We start from the raw sequence: 19,682 nt of genomic DNA on the forward strand, positions 1-19,682 counted from the left end.
TACAGGTAACGAGTTCAAACAGGTGCAGTTAATACAGGTAATGAGTGGAGAACAGGAGGGTTTCTTAGAGAAAAACGAACAGGTCTGCGAGAGCCGGAATTCTTACTGGTTGGTAGGTGATCAAATACTTGTCATGCAATACAATTCAAATGAATTACTTAAATCATACAGTGGTTTTTTGGATTGTTTTAGATTCCGTCTCTCACAGTTGAAGTGTACCTATGATAAAAATTACAGACCTCTACTACATGCTTTGTAAGTAGGAAAACCTGCAAAATCAGCAGTGTATCAAATACTTGTTCTCCCCACTGTATATACATCTATCATGAACACAATAATGGGGGGCTATAGGAGAGCCATAGGAGCAACAATCATTTATTGAGGAGTTTGATCTGTGTTCCTCACTTATGAGAGGAGGCAGGGGGCTCAGGTGTGGTGGCTGCATCCATGGCAATAAAACTTCACAAGTCAGTGTTTTCCTGAGTTAACGAGCTTCAAAACGTAACAGAAGTGCTGTCTAAAAAAAACATTGCAACCGTATTGACCATGTAAATAAATGGAGACCACAAAAATATGAATTAAATAACATTTACTTGCTCCAAAACATCACAAGACATGGCGGTACAGATGACAGACAACAGGTATGAGGAAAAACAACGAAAGCAATCTGAATACATATACAGCAGCACCTCTTGGTCTATACAGAACATGGGGCAATCTACCAGACAGGTGGCTGCACTTGGGAATAGTCACTAAAAAACATACACAAAAAATATTGAGCAGCAAGTTTCAATCTTAATACAACAGACCAGAGGCCAAAGATATGATTGAGAAAATAGTTTAGGACTCAGGAGGAAATGATCACGCTTTAAAGTATGTACACAGCAAATAAAACAAAACAAAAACGGGGGTAAATGTAGTCAAAAAGCCCAGAGGGGAGGATGAGATGACAGGGAAAATGACTATTAAGGCTCAAGTGTAATTGCAGTTCCCATCAGAAGTCAAGAGGTAATTGTTATCACAATCAAAATATCAACCAGATTATTCTTCAGACTCAGAACTCGCTCATCACTGACCAATCAAACTTAATTTCCATGCAAACCGTCCGAGGCAGACCGAGAAACACCTGTTGTTAAGAGTCACTGGACACTCCAGCATAGTAACACTTCAGATAGAACTTAACAGTGAGCACAGGCATAGCCTGTCATCCAGACTGGCTTCTCCTGGACTGGAAAACTGTATGGTAATTCTAAAACCGGTTTCATTTTGTCAACAGTCAGTGTGTGAAACTGCCAAGGTTGATATCATTTCAGTTTAGCCCCCCTGAGGATAAACAGCCCCCCCTGCTGGTCTACAGGGGAGGGACAGCCACAAGGGAGCCAGCCTAGCCATGGATCATTAATAAATGATTGTACAGTTAATTAAATGTTTAGGCTCTGGGTGGACAGAGGCCACAGGTGTCCCTGATAGCTATTATAATATGCAGATAATAAAAGTCTGGAAAAGGCACAGCAACCATCCCCTCTCCACCGAATGAACAAGAGCAATCAGGTGCGGTGGTGGTTGAAATGGAAATACTAACTCCGCAGACAACGAGCTCACGTCAAACACAGAATATACAAAATTCTGCACAGAGAACAGATTGGAAAAAAAACAAAAACAGGTGAGAACAGAGCAGAAATTCAACAAACCTGGAGAATTGTGACCCACCCGTGCCCTCCAAGTCCAACACTAAACATTCAGTGCAGAGAATGGGCTCCCTAAACAAGATGGAGGGGTGGAAGCGTATAGGGTTGAAAACAGCATATTCCAGACTAGTTTTTCAGTAAGGTGACAATTTTTCCAAAGGACAAATGACAGACAAAGACAGTACTGCTACACAGAGTACTACTACACAGAGTACTACATGAATCCAAGTAAAGAATGCCTGAATCCTGTCCAGACAGTCAGTATTACACCAGTACATAACCCCTGTGGGAGGAAGGAGTGGGAAAAACACCATCCTGTCAAACAAACTAATGAACTATATACGAAAATATCGGGAGGAAAAACTTTTAAAAATAGAAACCAGTTGACACAATCACAACAGGAAGAAAAAAACCTAAATGCAAAAAAATAATATATATTATTATTTTTAAAAAATGAAAGTGTTCAACCAATGAAGGGAATACGCAGCAAAAAAAAGACCTGTAATTAGATTTTACAATTTTCTTATAGTACAAGATAACTCCCAGTTTTTAAACAAAAGGATTTCCTGATGGGGGGAAAAATAAGACAATAAAAATCAAAAAGGTTAAAACTTAATTTACAAACACACTGAAATCATATATTTACCAAAAAAACACATCAAAACTCCCATACACTGGCACGCATTGTTATGTCCTGATTAGCGACAGGCTGCCCCCCCAGCGCTCTCTTGGGGTCGCTGGCAGGAACACAAGTGAGAGACCACAGGACCGCCAAGCCCAAACCTAAATGCTGATTGGAGGAGTTCCGGGGGAAAATGGAGCCCTGAGCCACATCCTGGCTGTTAATTGGCAACTCATACAGGAAGCTTTGATTGGTTTACATTAGAAGATACGCTTGCGTTTCAGGTAGGAGTCAGCATAGTGGCCCCCCAGGCCCTGGGAGTGTTGGCCCACGTAGCCCCCTTCTGGGCTGGGCTCTGGCGACGGGATCAGACGGTTGAACAGACGCTTGTGACCACCAATGGGAGACTGGAGGGGGCAGAAACATCATACAATCACTGTCAATGCAATGCCATTGTCAAAAATGGGGACAGAACAGGAAATGGCAGACAAACAGACAATGACTAAGAGATGCACTAACCTTCATCCCCAGACCAGATGGGTATGTGTTAGAGTGGCTCACAGGAGGCATGCCCACAGCCTGAACAGTGTTCAGTGATCAACCAAAAACAGAACCACAAAGCATTAGTCTCATCTAAAAAGGCACAATATGTACATTTTATTTCCAGTAAAGACAGGAGGCTTGGGTCTTTGTGAGTGCAAAACTAAAGAACAACAAACGGGCATAGTAAAGCCTGATTTATACCTTAAACTTTAGTGCAGGCCGCTCAAACAAAATGATGCAATATCGAACATTCGCTCCCATACGCATATGCCTTCACAGGGTTCAACTATGAAATCTCTGCAGGACACGTCGCCACCATTTTATTTGTCATTGTTCTGCCAGCATGGCTACTGTGGTTATGCTAAAATGCGCAGCTATAAGCATATCGGAAAATGTGTTGTCCGCTTCCGTTCGAGTGGACCAAGGACACGCAGATTTAGAAGCCAATAATTTCGCTTAACATTTTCAGCCCAACTGTGTTTCATAATACATTGTCCCCAACATGATGGGTGCTAGGCTAGCCAACAGATGTCAATACATCCATCTTCTACATGCTGAGAAGTCATCTCCACTAAGTATAAATAACAGAGGTCAGCCTTTCTTCTTTGATCAGACACATTAAGCAACCCTCATATCCTTCCTGCTCAGCTCTGCCAATCAATACATCAGAAATAAACACCCAAGGTGACAATGTACTGTAGCGTCGGCTAATGCAGAACTGCGGTGGTACCTTCTGCTGGCAGCTACAGCACACAGGCAATTCAATATGTTTATTACATTGGGAAGCAGCAGAGAGTGCATGTCTTAGCAGCAGTGGGGGCGGGAGTCAGTGTGGGCCTACCTTGTTGAGATGGCTGGAGGGGAAGCTGCCGGGGAGGCTGCCGGGGCCAGGTGCCACCAAGCTGTAGTAGGAAGACGAGGGCGGGCTGGGGGGGTAACTGTAGTGGGAGGAGGCCTGCTCACTATAGCCGGGGTGGCCAAACAGCTACAGAGACGTTCATTATGTTATTCTATGCTGCATGTACAGTTGAAGTTGGAAGTTTACATACACTTAGGTTGGCGTTAGTAAAACTCATTTTTCAAACACTCCACAAATGTCTTGTTAACAAACTATAGTTTTGGCAAGTCGGTTAGGACATCTACTTTGTGCATGACAAGTAATTTTTCCAACTATTGTTTACAGACAGATTATTTCACTTATAATTCAATGTATCACAATTCCAGTGGGTCAGAAGTTTACATACACTAAGTTGACTGTGCCTTTAAACAGCTTGGAAAATTCCAGAAAATGATGTCATGGCTTTAGAAGCTTCTGATAGGCTAATTGACATCATTTGAGTCAATTGGAGGTGTACCTACATTTTACATTTTAGTCATTTAGCAGACGCTCTTATCCAGAGCGACTTACAGTTAGTGAATACATTTTTTTTTTTTTATACTGGCCCCCCGTGGGAATCGAACCCACAACCCTGGCGTTGCAAACGCCATGCTCTATCAACTGAGCTACATCCCTGCCGGCCATTCCCTCCCCTACCCTGGACGACGCTGGACCAATTGTGCGCCGCCCGATGAGTCTCCCGGTCGCGGCCGGCGGCGACAGAGCCTGGATTCGAACCAGGATCTCTAGTGGCACAGTTAGCACTGCGATGCAGTGCCTTAGACCACTGCGCCACAGTGGAAGGCCTACCTTCAAACGCAGTGCCTCTTTGCTTGACATCATGGGAAAATCAAAAGAAATCAGCCAAGACCTCAGGAAAAAAATGGTAGACCTCCACAAGTCTGGTTCATCCTTTGGAGCAATTTGCAAATGCCTGAAGGAACCACATTCATCTGTACAAACAATAGTACACAAGTATAAACACCATGGGACCACGTAGCAGTCATACCGCTCAGGAAGGAGATACGTTCTGTCTCCTGGAGATGAATGTACTTTGGTGCGGAAAGTGCAAATCAATCCCAGAACAGCAAAGGACCTTGTGAAGATGCTGGAGGAAAAGTATCTATATCCACAGTAAAACAAGTCCTTTATCGACATAACCTGAAAGGCCACTCAGCAAGGAAGAAGCCACTGCTCCAAAACAGCCATAAAAAAGCCAGACTACGGTTTGCAACTTTTAATGGGGACAAATATCGTACTTTTTGGAGAAATATCCTCTGGTCTGATGAAACAAAAATAGAACTCTTTGGCCATAATGACCATCGTTATGTTTGGAGGAAAGAGGGGGGAGCTTGCAAGCCGAAGAACACCATCCCAACCGTGAAGCACGGAGGTGGCAGCATCATGCTGTGGGGGTGCTTTGCTGCAGGAGGGACTGGTGCACTTCACAAAATAGATGGCATCATGAGGAAGGAAAATTATGTGGATATATTGAAGCAACATCTCAAGACATCAGTCAGGAAGTTAAAGCTTGGTCGTAAATGGGTCTTCCAAATGGACAATGACCCCAAGCAAACTTCCAAAGTTGTGGCAAAATGGCTTAAGGACAACAAAGTCAAGGTATTGGAATGGCCATCACAAAGCCTTGACCTCAATCCTATAGAACATTTGTGGGCAGATCTGAAAAAGCATGTGCGAGCAAGGAGGCCTACAAACCTGACTCAGTTACACCAGCTCTGTCAGGAGGAATGGGCCAAAATTCACCCATCTTATTGTGGGAAGCTTGTGGAAGGCTACCCGAAACGTTTGACCCAAGTGAAACAATTTAAAGGCAATGCTACCAAATACTAATGGAGTGTATGCAAACTTCTGACCCACTGGGAATGTGATGAAAGAAATAAAAGCTGAAATAAATCATTCTCTTTACTATTATTCTGACATTTCACATTCTTAAAATAAAGTGGTGATCCTAACTGACTTAAGACAGGGAATTTGTACTAGGATTAAATGTCAGGAATTGTGAAAAACTGAGTTTAAATGTATTTGGCAAAGGTGTACGTAAACTTCCGACATCAACTGTATGTATATAAAAAAAAGACTACAAAAGGGGAGTGGAGATTGAAAAGGCAAGAGATGCCACAGTTTGAAGGCTGGATGTGAAGAGGAGATGGTATAGTGTCTCTTACCTGCTGTCCGAACCCTGCCAGAGATCCAGTGTCCAGAGCCTCCTGCTGTTCATATAGATGGGCCAGAGGATCCTGGGGAGAGAGGAGCCAAACGCCATTAAACCTGCTGCTCATGTAACTAAGTTAAGATCGTACCATACGTTTACTCCACAGCTTCAAAAAGTCTGCACAAATTCAAGCTTTTTGGTGCCGCATCTGGCTAGTACGTTGTTAAGCGGGCAGTCACGTGTTTGCGAGGCAGAGGACCATAGGTTCAAGCCATTGTGAGGACAGTGTAGCCAGACAGGGAGGAAGTGGTGTGATAAGCAGGCCCACTGTGTTCCATCACACCTGCATGACACACTAGAAAAGTCCATGTACTGACCACTGGGCAACCACGGAGTTAGAAAACCCACCTGCGGCCACAATGACCTTAACCAAGGCAGCAGTGTCCTCTGATATCAATGAAACATCAATGACCAGGCATTCTATCACAACACCATCCAGATTAACCTGGCCAAGCAGTAGGGCTGGACAGTAAAGGTTAGAGGATAAGGGGGACCTACCTGGTGTATTGGGGGGTAGTCTGGGGTGTAGGACTCCTGGTAGCGCAGGCTGTAGTTAGAGTGGATGCTCTGTGTGCGCTGGTTGGATGAGTTGCCTAGCGCTGGCCTCTTCCTGTAAGGGTGGGGTCTGCAGTTGGCGCCTGAGTGAAGGACGGCAGGAATTGAAAAGGTCAAACAAACCCTATGGGTCAGTACTGGGAAGGAATCAGAAAGCAGAGCCAGACTCCACAGGCTGCAGACAGTAGGAGGGGCGGCTCACCTGAGGATGGGAACAGGCTGTGGACATTGAAGAAAGGGTTCTGGGGAAGATTCACATCTTTGGGAGGGTGTCCTAGTATGGACACCTATGGGAGATAACATCAAGTACCCTGATTAAATGTCATGTAAAGAGGCGCTAGTCGATGACTTGAGCATCCCTGCTGTTAGGGACAACATTAGAAAAGTATACGAAGCATTTTAAAGCATCGTCATACCCCAGGTGCTGTAAGCCCCTCTGCCCCCATCACTCCACCAAGGTGGGACATGGACATGCCCTGGAGGGTGGGGGAGGGGTTCTGGGAGAAGCTGGTGGGAGACTCTCTGCCCAGGGGGCGACCCATAGAGTGGGGGTTAATGGGGCCCATAGTGTCTGACTGGAGGCCCAGGGATGGAACCACACCGCCTGGGGACAGGAAACAAACACCTTATTAATATAAGAAACACCTCATCAAGACACTGTAGAGGGCCCTGAGATTTCACTGAAAATCAATCAAGGCAATATCAATACAACACTAGTGACAAACACAGTAAATAACCTAAATGTAATACGTACTGCCCAAATTCACTACATGTGTAAAGAAGCTGTAATGTAAACATCACTAACAGACCAGCAGGACTAGAATAGCATTCACATGCTCAGCATCAAAATAGAGCATTGCTGTATGTACAGTTGAAGTCGGAAGTTTACACACACTTAGGTTGGAGTCATTGATGGACACGATGGGGTGAGGTTGTGTTTCTCTAAGCGGGAGGTTTGAATGCACCAATTTCTAAGTCGCTCTGGATAAGAGCGTCTGCTAAATGATGTAAATGTAAATTTAAGCTTAGCTTCTTTATATGGTGTCGAGTAAAGCTTAAACCATGTATTTAGATTGTAGGTAGGTATTGTAGGTAGTTATTGTATTCGGTGAAGCACGAGGCTAGCTAACCCACTACCTGGACCAATAAAGCTAGCTAGCTAGCGGGTAGCTATTGGTAAATATTAGCAACTGTGGATAGTGGTTTCCAATGTTACTTTCACGCTTAAGAGTACCTGTAATTATGCCAGCTAGCTACCTACCATTCAGCTGTTTTTCTAACCTCATTATCTGAAGCGTTAACGTTAGGTAGTTAGTAGCTACTGTACTCGAAACGTAGATAGCTTGTTGCTACCTGGATAGCTAACTAAACAATAGCTGGAACGACCTAGCTGTAATGTTTGGAGACGCTTTCTCTCCGTTGGGACAGATGCGAACTGGCTAAATCGATTCAGTAGCTAGCTTTACACGTAACTAGCTAACAGTAGCTACTAAGGGTAAGTTATAACCTACATTTATTTTTACATACTGGTAACCAGAGTCGTTCAAAAGGAATTCAAGACATGGGTGACTAGTTAACGTTAGCTTGGCTCTGTGTGTTTCATACCGTGGGAGGAGGGGTTGGTTTGTTGACAGAGAGCAATGGCTAGCTAATATGCTAACTATTCTAGCTAGCTAACTAACTGGCTGATTAAGTTGACGACGTACTCTCTCAAACTGTCAAAACTTTGCACAACGTTAGACACGGACACAAATTATCTGTTTAGCATGTTAACACACTATTGGTAGTTTGTTGTAACCGAGTATTGGTGCTAAACTGTGTTATTGGAAGCTAGCACGCTAGTTAGCTATTGCGTCATAGGATACGGTGCCCTGGGCGGTTTTCACGGAAGAATACTGTACCAAGTTAGTTAGCTGAATAAACTAAGTTAGAGTCTATTCCTAGAAAACATTGAACCGCTGTAGTTCACAACAATTATAATTTCTAAAGTGGAAGTTGGGAGAGTTATATTTGAGTGTTTCAGTGAAACGTAAGTGAGGGAGGCCCCGCTCTCTCGCTTTCCCAGATGTTTAGTTCATTTCATTCCTATCTCCTTTGCATTATTGTAGCCTTCTCTGTAGCCGGTCAACTATGTGTCCGTCTATCCCTGTTCTCTCCTCTCTGCACAGGCCATACAAACGCTTCACACCGCGTGGCTGCTGCCACAAATCTGGTGGTCCCTGCGCGCATGACCCACATGGAGTTCCAGGTCTCCGGCAGCCTCTGGAACTGCCGTTCTGCGGCCAACAAGGCAGAGTTCATCTCAGCCTATGCTACCCTCCAGTCCCTCGACTTCTTGGCGCTGACGGAAACATGGATTACCACAGAAAACAATGCTACTCCTACTGCTCTTTCCTCGTCTGATCATGTGTTCTCGTATACCCCGAGAGCATCTGGTCAGCGCAGTGGTGGCGCAGGAATCCTCATCTTTCCCAAGTGGACATTCTCTCTTTTTCCCCTGACCCATCTGTCTATCTCCTCATTTGAATTCCATGCTGTCACAGTCACTAGCCCATTCAAGCTTAACATCCTTGTCATTTAAAATCGCCCTCCAGGTTCCCTTGGAGAGTTCATCAATGAGCTTGACAAGTTCCTTTCCTGAGGATGGCTCACCCCTCACAGTTCTGACTAATTTCTCTGCCTCCTTTCCTCTTTTGACCTCACCCTCCCCCCCTACTCACAAGGCAGGCAATACGGTTGACCTCATATTTACTAGATGCTGTTCTTCTACTAATCTCACTGCAACTCCCCTCCAAGTCTCCGACCACTACTTTGTATCCTTTTCTCTCTCGCTCTCCTCCAACACTACTCACTCTGCCTCTACGCCGATGGTAATGTGCCGTCGCAACCTTCGCTCTCTCTCTCCCGCTACTCTCTCCTCTTCCATCCTATCATCTCTTCCCTCTGCTAAATCATTCTCCCTCCTCTCCTCCCTTTCTGCATCTTTTCTCTCCATGTCCCCTATCCTCCCGGCTGGCTCGGTCCTCCCCTCCTGCTCCGTGGCTTGACGACTCATTGCGAGCTCACAGAAGAGGGCTCCGGGCAGCCGAGCGGAAATTGAGGAAAACTAGACTCCCTGCGGACCTGTCATCTTTTCACTCCCTCCTCTCTACATTATTTTCCTCTGTTTCCGCTGCTAAAGCCACTTTCTACCACTAAATTCCAAGCCTCTGCCTCTAACCCTAGGAAGCTCTTTGCCGCCACCTCCCTGCTGAATCCTCCTCCTCCTCCCTGTCTCCGCACCACGTGCTCTCACCACTAGTGTCCCCCAGGGCTCAGTTCTAGGCCCTCTCCTATTCTCTCTATACACCAAGTCACTTGGCTCTGTCATATCCTCACATGGTCTCTCCTATCATTGCTACGCAGACACACAATTAATTTTCTCCTTTCCCCCTTCTGATAACCAGGTGGCGAATCGCATCTCTGCATGTCTGGCAGACATATCAGTGTGGATGTCAGATCACCACCTCAAGCTGAACCTCAGCAAGACGGAGCTGCTCTTCCTCCCTGGGAAGGACTGCCCGCTCCATGATCTCACCATCACGGTTGACAACTCCATTGTGTCCTCCTTCCAGAGTGCAAAGAACCTTGGCGTGACCCTGGACAACACCCTGTCGTTCTCCGCTAACATCAAAGCGGTGACCCGATCCTGCAGGTTCAAACTCTACCACATTCGCAGAGTACGACCCTACCTCACTCAGAAAGCGGCACAGGTCCTAATCCAGGCACTTGTCATCTGTCTGGATTACTGCAACTCGCTGTTGGCTGGGCTCCCTGCCTGTGCCATCAAACCCCTACAACATATCCAGAACGCTGCAGCCCGTCTGGTGTTCAACCTTCCCAAGTTCTCTCATGTCACCCCGCTCCTCCGCAAACTCCACTGGCTTCCAGTTGAGGCTTGTATCTACTATAAGACCATGGTCCTTGCCTACGGAGCTGTGAGGGGAACGGCACCTCCTTACCTTCAGGCTCTGATCAGACCCTACACCCAAACGAGGGCACTACGTTCATCCACCTTTGGCCTGCTAGCCCCCCTACCTCTACGGAAGCACAGTTCCCGCTCAGCCCAGTCAAAGCTATTCGCTGCTCTGGCACCCCAATGGTGGAACAAGCTCCCCCACAACAGCGGAATCACTGACCACCTTCCGGAGACACTTGAAACCCTACCTCTTTAAGGAATACCTGGAATAGTATAAAAGTAATCCTTCTACCCCTCCTTCCCCCACCCAATAAAAAATAAATAAAAAAGTAGTTGTCCCACTGGCTATCATAAATTGAATGCACCAATTTGTGATGTAAATGTAAAATTAAAACTACACACATTTCTTGTTCACAAACTATTGTTTTGGCAAGTCTTTGTGCATGACACAAGTAATTTTTCCAACTATTGTTTACAGACAGATTATTTCACATATAATTCAATGTATCACAATTCCAGTGGGTCAGAAGTTTACATACACTAAGTTGACTGTGCCTTTAAACAGCTTGGAAAATTCCAGAAAATTATGTCATGGCTTTAGAAGCTTCTGATAGGCTAATTGACATCATTCGAGTCAATTGGAGGTGTACCTGTGCATGTATTTAAAGGCCTACCTTCAAACTCAGTGTCTCTTTGCTTGACATCATGGGAAAATCAAAAGAAAATCAGCCAAGACCTCAGAAAAAAATTTGTAGACCTCCAACAGTACAAACAATAGTACGCAAGTATAAACACCATGGGACCACGCAGCCGTCATACCGCTCAGGAAGGAGACGCGTTCTGTCTCCTAGAGATTAACGTACTTTGGTGCAAAAAGTGCAAATCAATCACAGAACAACAGCAAAGGACCTTGTGAAGATGCTGGAGGAAACAGGTACAAAAGTATCTATATCCACAGTAAAATGAGTCCAATATCGACATAACCTGAAAGGCCGCTCAGCAAAGAAGAAGCCACTGCTCCAAAACAGCCATAAAAAAGCCAGACTACAGTTTGCAACTGCACATGGGGACAAAGATCGTACTTTTTGGAAAAATTTAATCTGGTCTGATGAAACGAAAATAGAACTGTTTTGCCATAATTACCATCATTATGTTTGGAGGAAAAAGGGTGTCACTTGCAAGCCAAAGAACACCATCCCAACCGTGAAGCACAGGGGTGGTAGCATCATGAAATGGGGGTGCTTTGCTGCATGAGGGACTGGTGCACTTCACAAAATAGATGGCATCATGAGGAAGGAAAATTATGTGGATATATTGAAGCAACATCTCAAGACATCAGTCAGGAAGTTAAAGCTTGGTCGCAAATGGGTCTTCCAAATGGACAATGACCCCAAGCATACTTCCAAAGTTGTGGCAAAATGGCTTAAGGACAACTAAGTCAAGGTATTGGAGTGGCCATCACAAAGCCCTGACCTCAATCCTATAGAACATTTGTGGGCAGATCTGAAAAAGCGTGAGCGAGCAAGGAGGCCTACAAACCTGACTCAGTTACACCAGCTCTGTCAGGAGGAATGGGCCAAAATTTACCCATCTTATTGTGGGAAGCTTGTGGAAGGCTACCCAAAACGTTTGACCCAAGCTAAACAATTTAAAGGCAATGCTACCAAATACTAATGAGTGTATGCAAACTTCTGACCCACTGGGAATGTGATGAAAGAAATAAAAAGCTGAAATAAATAATTCTCTACTATTATTCTGACATTTCACATTCTTAAAATCAAGTGGTGATCCTAACTGACCTAAGACAGGGAATTTTGACTAGGATTAAATGTCAGGAATTGTGAAAAACTGAGTTTAAATGTATTTGGCTAAGGTGTATGTAAACTTCCGACTTCAACTGTATCTGATAAATAAGCCAAACTAGAGAAATGGCTACTAGTGAGTTGTATTGGTAATACAAATAGACTGTAGTCATGCCAATACAGCATTCTGAATTGAGATGAATGGAAGGCCAAACCTTGAGGCAGGTCTCCCAGCAGATGGACACCCTGCTGGAGAGGCAGAGCAGCCAGAAGGTTGTCCCCCATCAGTCCTGCCTGTTGGAGGAGAGGACATGAGGTTAGACACAGCTGGGTGGGTTACACACAATGCCTCAGCGACCCACAAAATACAAAAATAGACATTCTACATACAAGATATTTACTGAACCAAATATGTACCCAAGTCACATTCCCAAATTATGTCAGTCACCAGAATTCACACTAAGACATTTCAAAACCAAACCAGCAGCACATCACTATTACTAGAAAAGCACCACTCAAAAAGAAGGCAACAGAAAGAAAAACACTTCCCCAAAGGAGAGCACATACCAGCTCTGGTTTAGGGAGCAGTCACTTCACAACAAACCTATATCTACCACACACACGCAGTGATCACTCACACAGGGAAGTAGTCCATTCTCTTTATTGTGCAGCACCTGAGCCCAGAGAAGATGATTCCCCAAAAAGGCTTGCTGATAGTAGAGGAGGAGAGAGAATAAAGTAGCAGAAGTGTGGATGGGAGAGACTAATGAACCAACATAAGAGGGGAGGGAAGCTGGAGGAGAGAGAGCTGTGGTTACTACTGTACCTGTTGGACTTGGGCCTGGTTCTGGAGGAGGAGCTGGAGCAGAGCAGCGGAGAGGGCAGGGTTAGCCAGCAGCGGCATGGTGGGAGCAGCACCAAGGAGACCTGAAGAGAGACCATTTGACCTTAGGACCATGCATTAAAGATGCAATATGCAACCTTGTTGCTAAAATTCAAATAGTTCGCCTAACTTCAGTTTGTGACAAAATAAGCAGTGTAGAGAATTAGTGGCATCTAAACCACTGTGAAATATATTTTCAATAACAAAAAATATTGCATTTTCAGCTATTTGAAGCTAGTGTACAAAACCGAAAGTAAAAGACAAAAAAATAATGGGAAGCATAGAAATGGTGCACATAGAAAAGATATCCCACTTCTTAAAACTTGCTTTCAATGAGAATGACAATTGTATAACTCACATTTCTATGTGAATTTGGTCAGGTCTCCAAAAAAGTTAAATATAGTAGCTTTAAAGCATGTGTCAAACTTATTCCACAGAGTGTCTGCATGTTTTCACTCCTCCTTTGTACTTGATTGATGAATTAAAGTCACTAATTAGTAAGGAACTCCCCTCACCTGGTTGCCTAAGTCTTAATTGAAAGGAAAAACCAAAAACCAGCAGACACTAGGCCCGCCATGAATGAGTGACACCCCTGCTTTAAAGCATTAAAACCAGGGTAAGAGACTCGTACCATACATTTTCTTCCTTTAGGAAATGCCGTGATCTTACTCACCTTGTTTCCTGCCCTGGGTGAGGGGGTTGAGCAGCATCTTGAGGGTGGCAGGGTTACTTAGGCCTGTGAGGATCTGCATGGCTGTGGGCTCAGGGAGGAGACCTTTCCCTCGGTTCAGGGCCTGTGGAGGGGGAAGGGGAGGAGAGCCAATCAGGGACAGATGTTTTGCCAAAGTAACATAAGGGAGTAATAGTTCTAACATATGGTCTGGTAAGGTAACCAAGAAGTCTTTACCATGGTCTGGGCAGCGATGAGGGCAGCCAGCATGCTCCTTCCCGGGGGTCCAGGGGCACAGAAGGAGACCCGGATGTGGGTCCCACCTAGCGCCCTGCCGTCAACCTCTCGCTGCACCTGCTCAGCCATCTCTGCCGAGGAGAACTCCAACATCGCAAACCGCCGGAAACTACCATCCTGGCCCTGAGCCAACTGAATAAAGGAAAATGAAGTTAAATATGCTTTCTTATGCACTCAGTCAAAAACAAAACGAATGACTATAAGCCTTGGTTCTGCCAAATCAACTACATTCACTTAATTATACATTTAAATATGTTTACACATATAGAAGAATGCCGTAATAAACATCTTGACAATGTTAAAAAAACCATCCACACACACTATGATACAAAACATTTCTTACAGCAATTAGTAGAAAGGAGTATTTGATAAGATGGTAGAGATAGTAGGTGGGATTAAACTGAATCATGCCCAGAGGCATTCTGGAATATTCTCTCTCCAGTTTGGAACAACTACTTCCGGAGTCTCAATGTTTAAAAGCAATGACCAATCAATTCTCTCCAGTTTGTCTAACTACAAGAAGGCAATGAACAATGTATCCCTTGTTTATCAAGACCAAGTGAGCTATGAAAAAATAATGAGCTTCATATTCCAGAGTTAACAGATCTCCAACCTGGCCAATAGTTAAAAATTGCCTCACTCACGCTATTACGCAACAGCTTTTTGCCAGACCGCGAACTACTGTGCCCTATAGGTATATGAATGACTGTGTGCTTGTGTGTATGTGTGGTGCCAAAAGGACACTGCTCTGTCTCATTCCAGAAAGGCCTGTAGGGCCAGAGGCCTGCTGACTGACACCACCTGGGAGAGTCAGGTGGTCGTCACCATAGAAACCAGCAATGCTCATTGCTATAGAAACAGAGTGGCCACAGGAAAAGCAGGTCAAAGGTGAGGGCTGAAAGCCAGCTTCATAGAAAAATACTCAATCTATATCCACCTCCTTTATGTGAACTGCCCAAGACCCTTTCATCACTACAGATGCCCCATGTTTCATGATAACACAACCAACTGAACCTTGTAGCACAGCTACCTCAAACACTACATTCAACAGATGTGTCAAACACACTTGCTCAGTGTAAACCAAAAGCAGTTGCAGTGTTTCTACTACATGCACATAGCAGCGGTGCACTGCCATTAAACCTTGGCCCGCCACTGCAAAAAATAAAATTCATTAAAAAACGTTTTTCTATAAGAATAATAACAATAATTCAGGATGGTAAAACATTTTCAGTGTAAACTTAAAAATGAAAAAAACCAGATAAAGTACGTAGACAAGATAATGGCGCAATATATTTTAAAATAAGTTATTTGAGAACTAACAAATCACCTATGTAAAAAATGACAGTCAGGGACAATCTAAAATTCCAAAGATGTCATGGCATTGGCCCCCCATTGATTTTGTTATAATGTTTGAGTCACCCAGATAGCATAAGAACAAGGCATTAGCAATAGCAAAGTGTATAATTGCAAGAATGTAGCTCTGAAACTGCCAATGTTCTCTCTGCCCAATGGCGAAATGTGTAGAATTGCAGGAAATTAGCTTTAAAACAGCAAAATTGTGTTTTTGTGAGAGAGGGCGTTAGAGTTCATGTGTGCCCGCATGTGACCGACCTGGCAGAAGATGGGTGTGTGCGTGTCGGCCAGGGCATTGCGGAGGTCCTGGGCGGTCAGCAGGCTGGGGGGCAGACGGTCTACACAGAGACACCTGGAGTGCAGCAGGGGGTAGGTGAGGGAGCCCACCTCAGTCCAGTGGACGTACAGCATCCTGGAGCCCAGCTGCTTCCCCAGCAGCTCAGACTTGGCCCTGGCTGCAGAGTCCTTCTTCATGTACTCGACGAAGCCATAGCCCTTTGAGTGGCCAGTGGAGGCGCTGTGGACCAGGAAGCAGCGCTCCAGGTTGCCAAAGGGTCTCACCAGCTCCTCAAACTGCTGCTGGGTGAAGGCGTGGGGCAGGTTGGCGATGCACAGCAGAGCGTCGGTGGGCTGCAGCTGCACAGAGATCTCCCGCTCCCGCAGAACGTGCTGGTGGAACTCTTTGATGGCACATTGTGCCTGCTCCCCGTTCAGCAGTGTGACGAAGGCTGGGGGGAGAAGGAGAGAACATGAGCTAAGACCTTGTAATGGACTATGTGGAAGGTTACATTCACACAGAGGGAGAGCGAGACAAGCTCAAAGTAGGAAGAGAGTAGAGGAATCTGTTTGCCTAGGTCTGTGAGAGAGCCTGCTGCAGTGCTGACACCAATTAGTCTTACTGTGATTTACATTTTAGTCTGTTTTTTTAACCTACCTGTTCCCTTGTATTTGTCCACAAAGCAGTACTTCAAGTCATAGTTGCTCAACAGCTCATGTACCTCCTGAAAGGGAGAAAGTGTGGTTAGCTACAATCAGTGTTTCCCCTAGGATTTATTTCAGCAGCATTCTCCAGCCATCATTTTTAAATGGCCACAGAGACAATTTTGCTGTTTTGAAGCGAATTTCCTGCAATTCAACACATTTTGCCAGGGCTTATGTAGTGTTCTTATGCCATATGAGTGACTCAAACATAACAAAATCAATGGGGGCCCCATGCCATGACATTTGTTATTTTAGATTCTCTGTCTAGTTTTTATTTTTGTGATTTCATCATATTTGTTGGCATGGCAGCAACGATTTAGCAGTGGCACCCTCCACTGCTAAATTAATACCATTACCTTTATAAGAAATTAATGGGTTATTCTTCAACTACCACAGACCACTTTTAAAAAATACACATGATATGCCCAGATTATTAAAGGTCTACTTTTAACCATACAATGGTGTGTTGTAGAATTGTAGGCATAAATTATGCCTAAAACGAAGTGTTAGACACCAATCACTTGAAAACATGACAAACTAACGTGATGTGTGAACATCCCTAAGATAAAGCCATCTGTTGTGTTGCTCCATCTACATGTCGACTTTTATTCACTGACCATCTTTTCCATTAATTTGGGGTCGAGGCATGTTGCGATTCGTTTTTTTAAATTTCCAATTGGGGATAGTGTGACATTGTTAAGCGCTTTCCACAACAACAAGATTTGATTATACACCATCTGTGGTACCTACATTCTCATCATTATTGAGCAAAACAACTTCGGATGATTGTCTTGCTTACAAACAGGTGTCTTTGCTAATATGAAACAAAAACAAAGCGAAATGTTCCACAATGCTTTGCCAGTTCCACAAACTAATCGCAATGCTGTCTAGCATTTTCTGAAAGCGGCTACGTTGTCTCTACATCTTCAACCTTTTGTCACTGCAACTCACGTTCCAATCTCGAACTCCCAATATGCACCCACGCAAACAATGACACGCGCACAGGCCACAGTTCCCCACGAGTCAAGCATGTTCCAACAACTTTTTTTGTGTGCAAATGTTACAGGGCCATGAAGCTTATGTTTCAATTAGGGAAATTAACTGAAAATCTGTTAACGACAACAGACTTTTGAACAATCCACATACAATGTTTGTCAATCCATAGTCTGACAATTCCTGGTCAAAACAAAACAAAAAGTGTTGCTAACGTTAGCGACTAGCATTGCCTGTCCATCAACCACGCGTAGTGATGATGATGAGTGGGCAATTGCAGCCAGGGCGTGATTAACAACCAAACATCACCTACCACGTACCAGATACTTTGAGACCTCATAAAACCCTAAATATATTCGCGACATAATTAGGAACGACAATTAGGTAGCAAATCATGAACATGCAAGTTAGCATAGTTTCCTAGTAGCTAACAAACTAACGTTAAGATAAGCTAGTTAACTAGATATAGACATCACCAAAAGCCAGCGAACTCAGTTAAATTACTGGTAATATAGCTAGATTTCAATTTCATGGCAAGTTAATTTTTAAAAAAATATTTATTAGGGTAACCTGGATTTGGCATGTGATGAAATTACTACTATACCAACTAGCGAACGTTCACCCCTAGCCGAGTTGACCAGCGTTAGCTTCCTAACGTTAGTGAAAACTAAAAAAGTTTAGCAAACTTACCTGATTGCTAACATCGGATGGCAGGTTTTTAATTATGATTTTACGGCGATTGTAAAACTCTCGACGAGTTCTGTCCAAGCGACTCTCAATCTCTTCAGGGCTAAGCGTCGTCAACTCTTCATCGACCCTTCGCTGACACTCGTTGTCCAGTGTTGATGTATCCCCATCACTGGGCTCGAGTTCGGGGTCTCTGGATACCCAATTCTCGTGTTCGACAGCGGGGTCATAGTTTTCGTGAAGTGGACGGCTAGCGAATATGGGCCCTGCATTTGGGTTTTCTTCTCTGGCAGCTGCGCTAACGGCCGCCATTACTTTTGCTTGGAAGTTTTCTGAAACTGACAACACCGTCAGATTTGAGCAGTTTAAACAATACACACATGGGCGCAACTCGGTTTCTAATTGGACGAGAGGATGCATTTTTTTTATACCACGTCTACGTCATGAACGGGTGGTTGTACTGTAGCTTGCCTGTCATAAATCAAAACTAGTGACGCCCACTGCAACTTCAACAAACCCACATGATCCAGTACATATACTTTTATTACCGGTATGAAAATATGGAGAAAATCACTATATAATTTCTGATTCAATTGAAGTTGAGGTATTTTCATTACATTCAGCTGTGTATGTCCCTGATTGACAGAGGAAAATATATTTTATTTTGGAAAAACAACTGTAGTGTATTGACAATATGATGGTGTTAAATGTTGTTTAAATGGAACTGAAAGAAGGTTGATTTTTGGTATCAAGAAGGAAGGTTTTAGCGTGACGCCACATATGACAGACAGGAAGTGGGTTGTAAGATACGGGGATTGAACAGTAGAGGGAGCCATTCAACTCTTGGAAGGCTATATAAAGGGGGGAAGAACGGCGGAGAGTTAGAACGGCCATAGCAATCGGGGAGCCGTTCTCCGGACACCGCGGGTCTGTACCTATGCTGTAATCTTGTGGTTTGAATAAACCTTATGATCAACGTTCAGTATGAGCAGACTCCTTTTGTTCATCAGCAATAATTGCCACCATTCATCCGATACGACACAACTATTTGGGAAAATATATAGGCCTAAAATCTAATTAGCTTTCGCCTCAAGGCACACTGGACCTTTGCATGTTTATCATACCACATCTGAGTAGGCAGTTTGTTGAAGTTGAAAAACAGAAGAGGACCTCCCTTTGCATGCATGAGAGCACCAGCTGTTCCGGATGACTATGTGATCACGCTCTCCGTAGCCGATGTGAGTAAGACTTTTAAGCAGGTCAACATTCACAGGGCCGCAGGGCCGGACGGATTACCAGGACGTGTACTCCAAGCATGTGCTGACCAACTGGCAAGTGTCTTCACTGACATTTTCAACATGTCCCTGACTGAGTCTGTAATACCAACATGTTTCAAGCAGACCACCATAGTCCCCGTGCCCAAGGACTCTAAGATAACCTGCCTAAATGACTACCGACCCGTAGCACTGACGTCTGTAGCCATGAAGTGCTTTGAAAGGCTGGTCATGGCTCACATCAACAGCATTATCCCAGAAACCCT

At 44.4% G+C, this 19,682-nt stretch overlaps 1 protein-coding gene across 2 annotated transcripts; it reads right to left on the bottom strand.

Moving 5' to 3' along the window:
• Positions 1-574: 574 nt before the first annotated feature.
• On the bottom strand, positions 575-18,501 carry LOC121550848 (ribonucleoprotein PTB-binding 1). 2 transcript variants are annotated; one of them, XM_041863237.2, is made up of 15 exons: positions 18,146-18,501; positions 16,416-16,482; positions 15,740-16,209; positions 14,069-14,260; positions 13,835-13,955; positions 13,105-13,205; positions 12,917-12,988; positions 12,494-12,572; positions 6,935-7,122; positions 6,721-6,805; positions 6,462-6,601; positions 5,917-5,988; positions 3,695-3,838; positions 2,830-2,889; positions 575-2,717 (listed from the first exon to the last, which is right to left on the bottom strand). In XM_041863237.2, exons 1-15 carry the CDS (start codon positions 18,452-18,454, stop codon positions 2,571-2,573), a joined length of 2,247 nt encoding a protein of 748 aa, XP_041719171.1. In that variant the 5' UTR covers positions 18,455-18,501; the 3' UTR covers positions 575-2,570. The 2 variants fall into 2 exon arrangements, with proteins under 2 accessions (XP_041719171.1, XP_041719172.1); XM_041863238.2 differs by lacking the exon at positions 12,917-12,988 and having other exon boundaries at positions 18,146-18,500.
• Positions 18,502-19,682: the final 1,181 nt, after the last annotated feature.

This window comes from Coregonus clupeaformis, chromosome 7 (assembly GCF_020615455.1).
Source record: "Coregonus clupeaformis isolate EN_2021a chromosome 7, ASM2061545v1, whole genome shotgun sequence".
Taxonomy (NCBI): Eukaryota; Metazoa; Chordata; class Actinopteri; order Salmoniformes; family Salmonidae; genus Coregonus; species Coregonus clupeaformis.

What these genes read in the sequence shown, in the direction of transcription:
- LOC121550848 (XM_041863237.2), bottom strand. Translation starts at nt 18,454, where the DNA reads ATGGCGGCCGTTAGCGCAGCTGCCAGAGAAGAAAACCCAAATGCAGGG. An exon ending in ACACACCCATCTTCTGCCAG is followed by an intron (nt 14,261 to 15,739) that starts GTCGGTCACATG and finishes TCCTTTATTCAG; the next exon opens with TTGGCTCAGGGCCAGGATGG. An exon ending in CATCTGGTCTGGGGATGAAG is followed by an intron (nt 2,718 to 2,829) that starts GTTAGTGCATCT and finishes TGCCCCCTCCAG; the next exon opens with TCTCCCATTGGTGGTCACAA.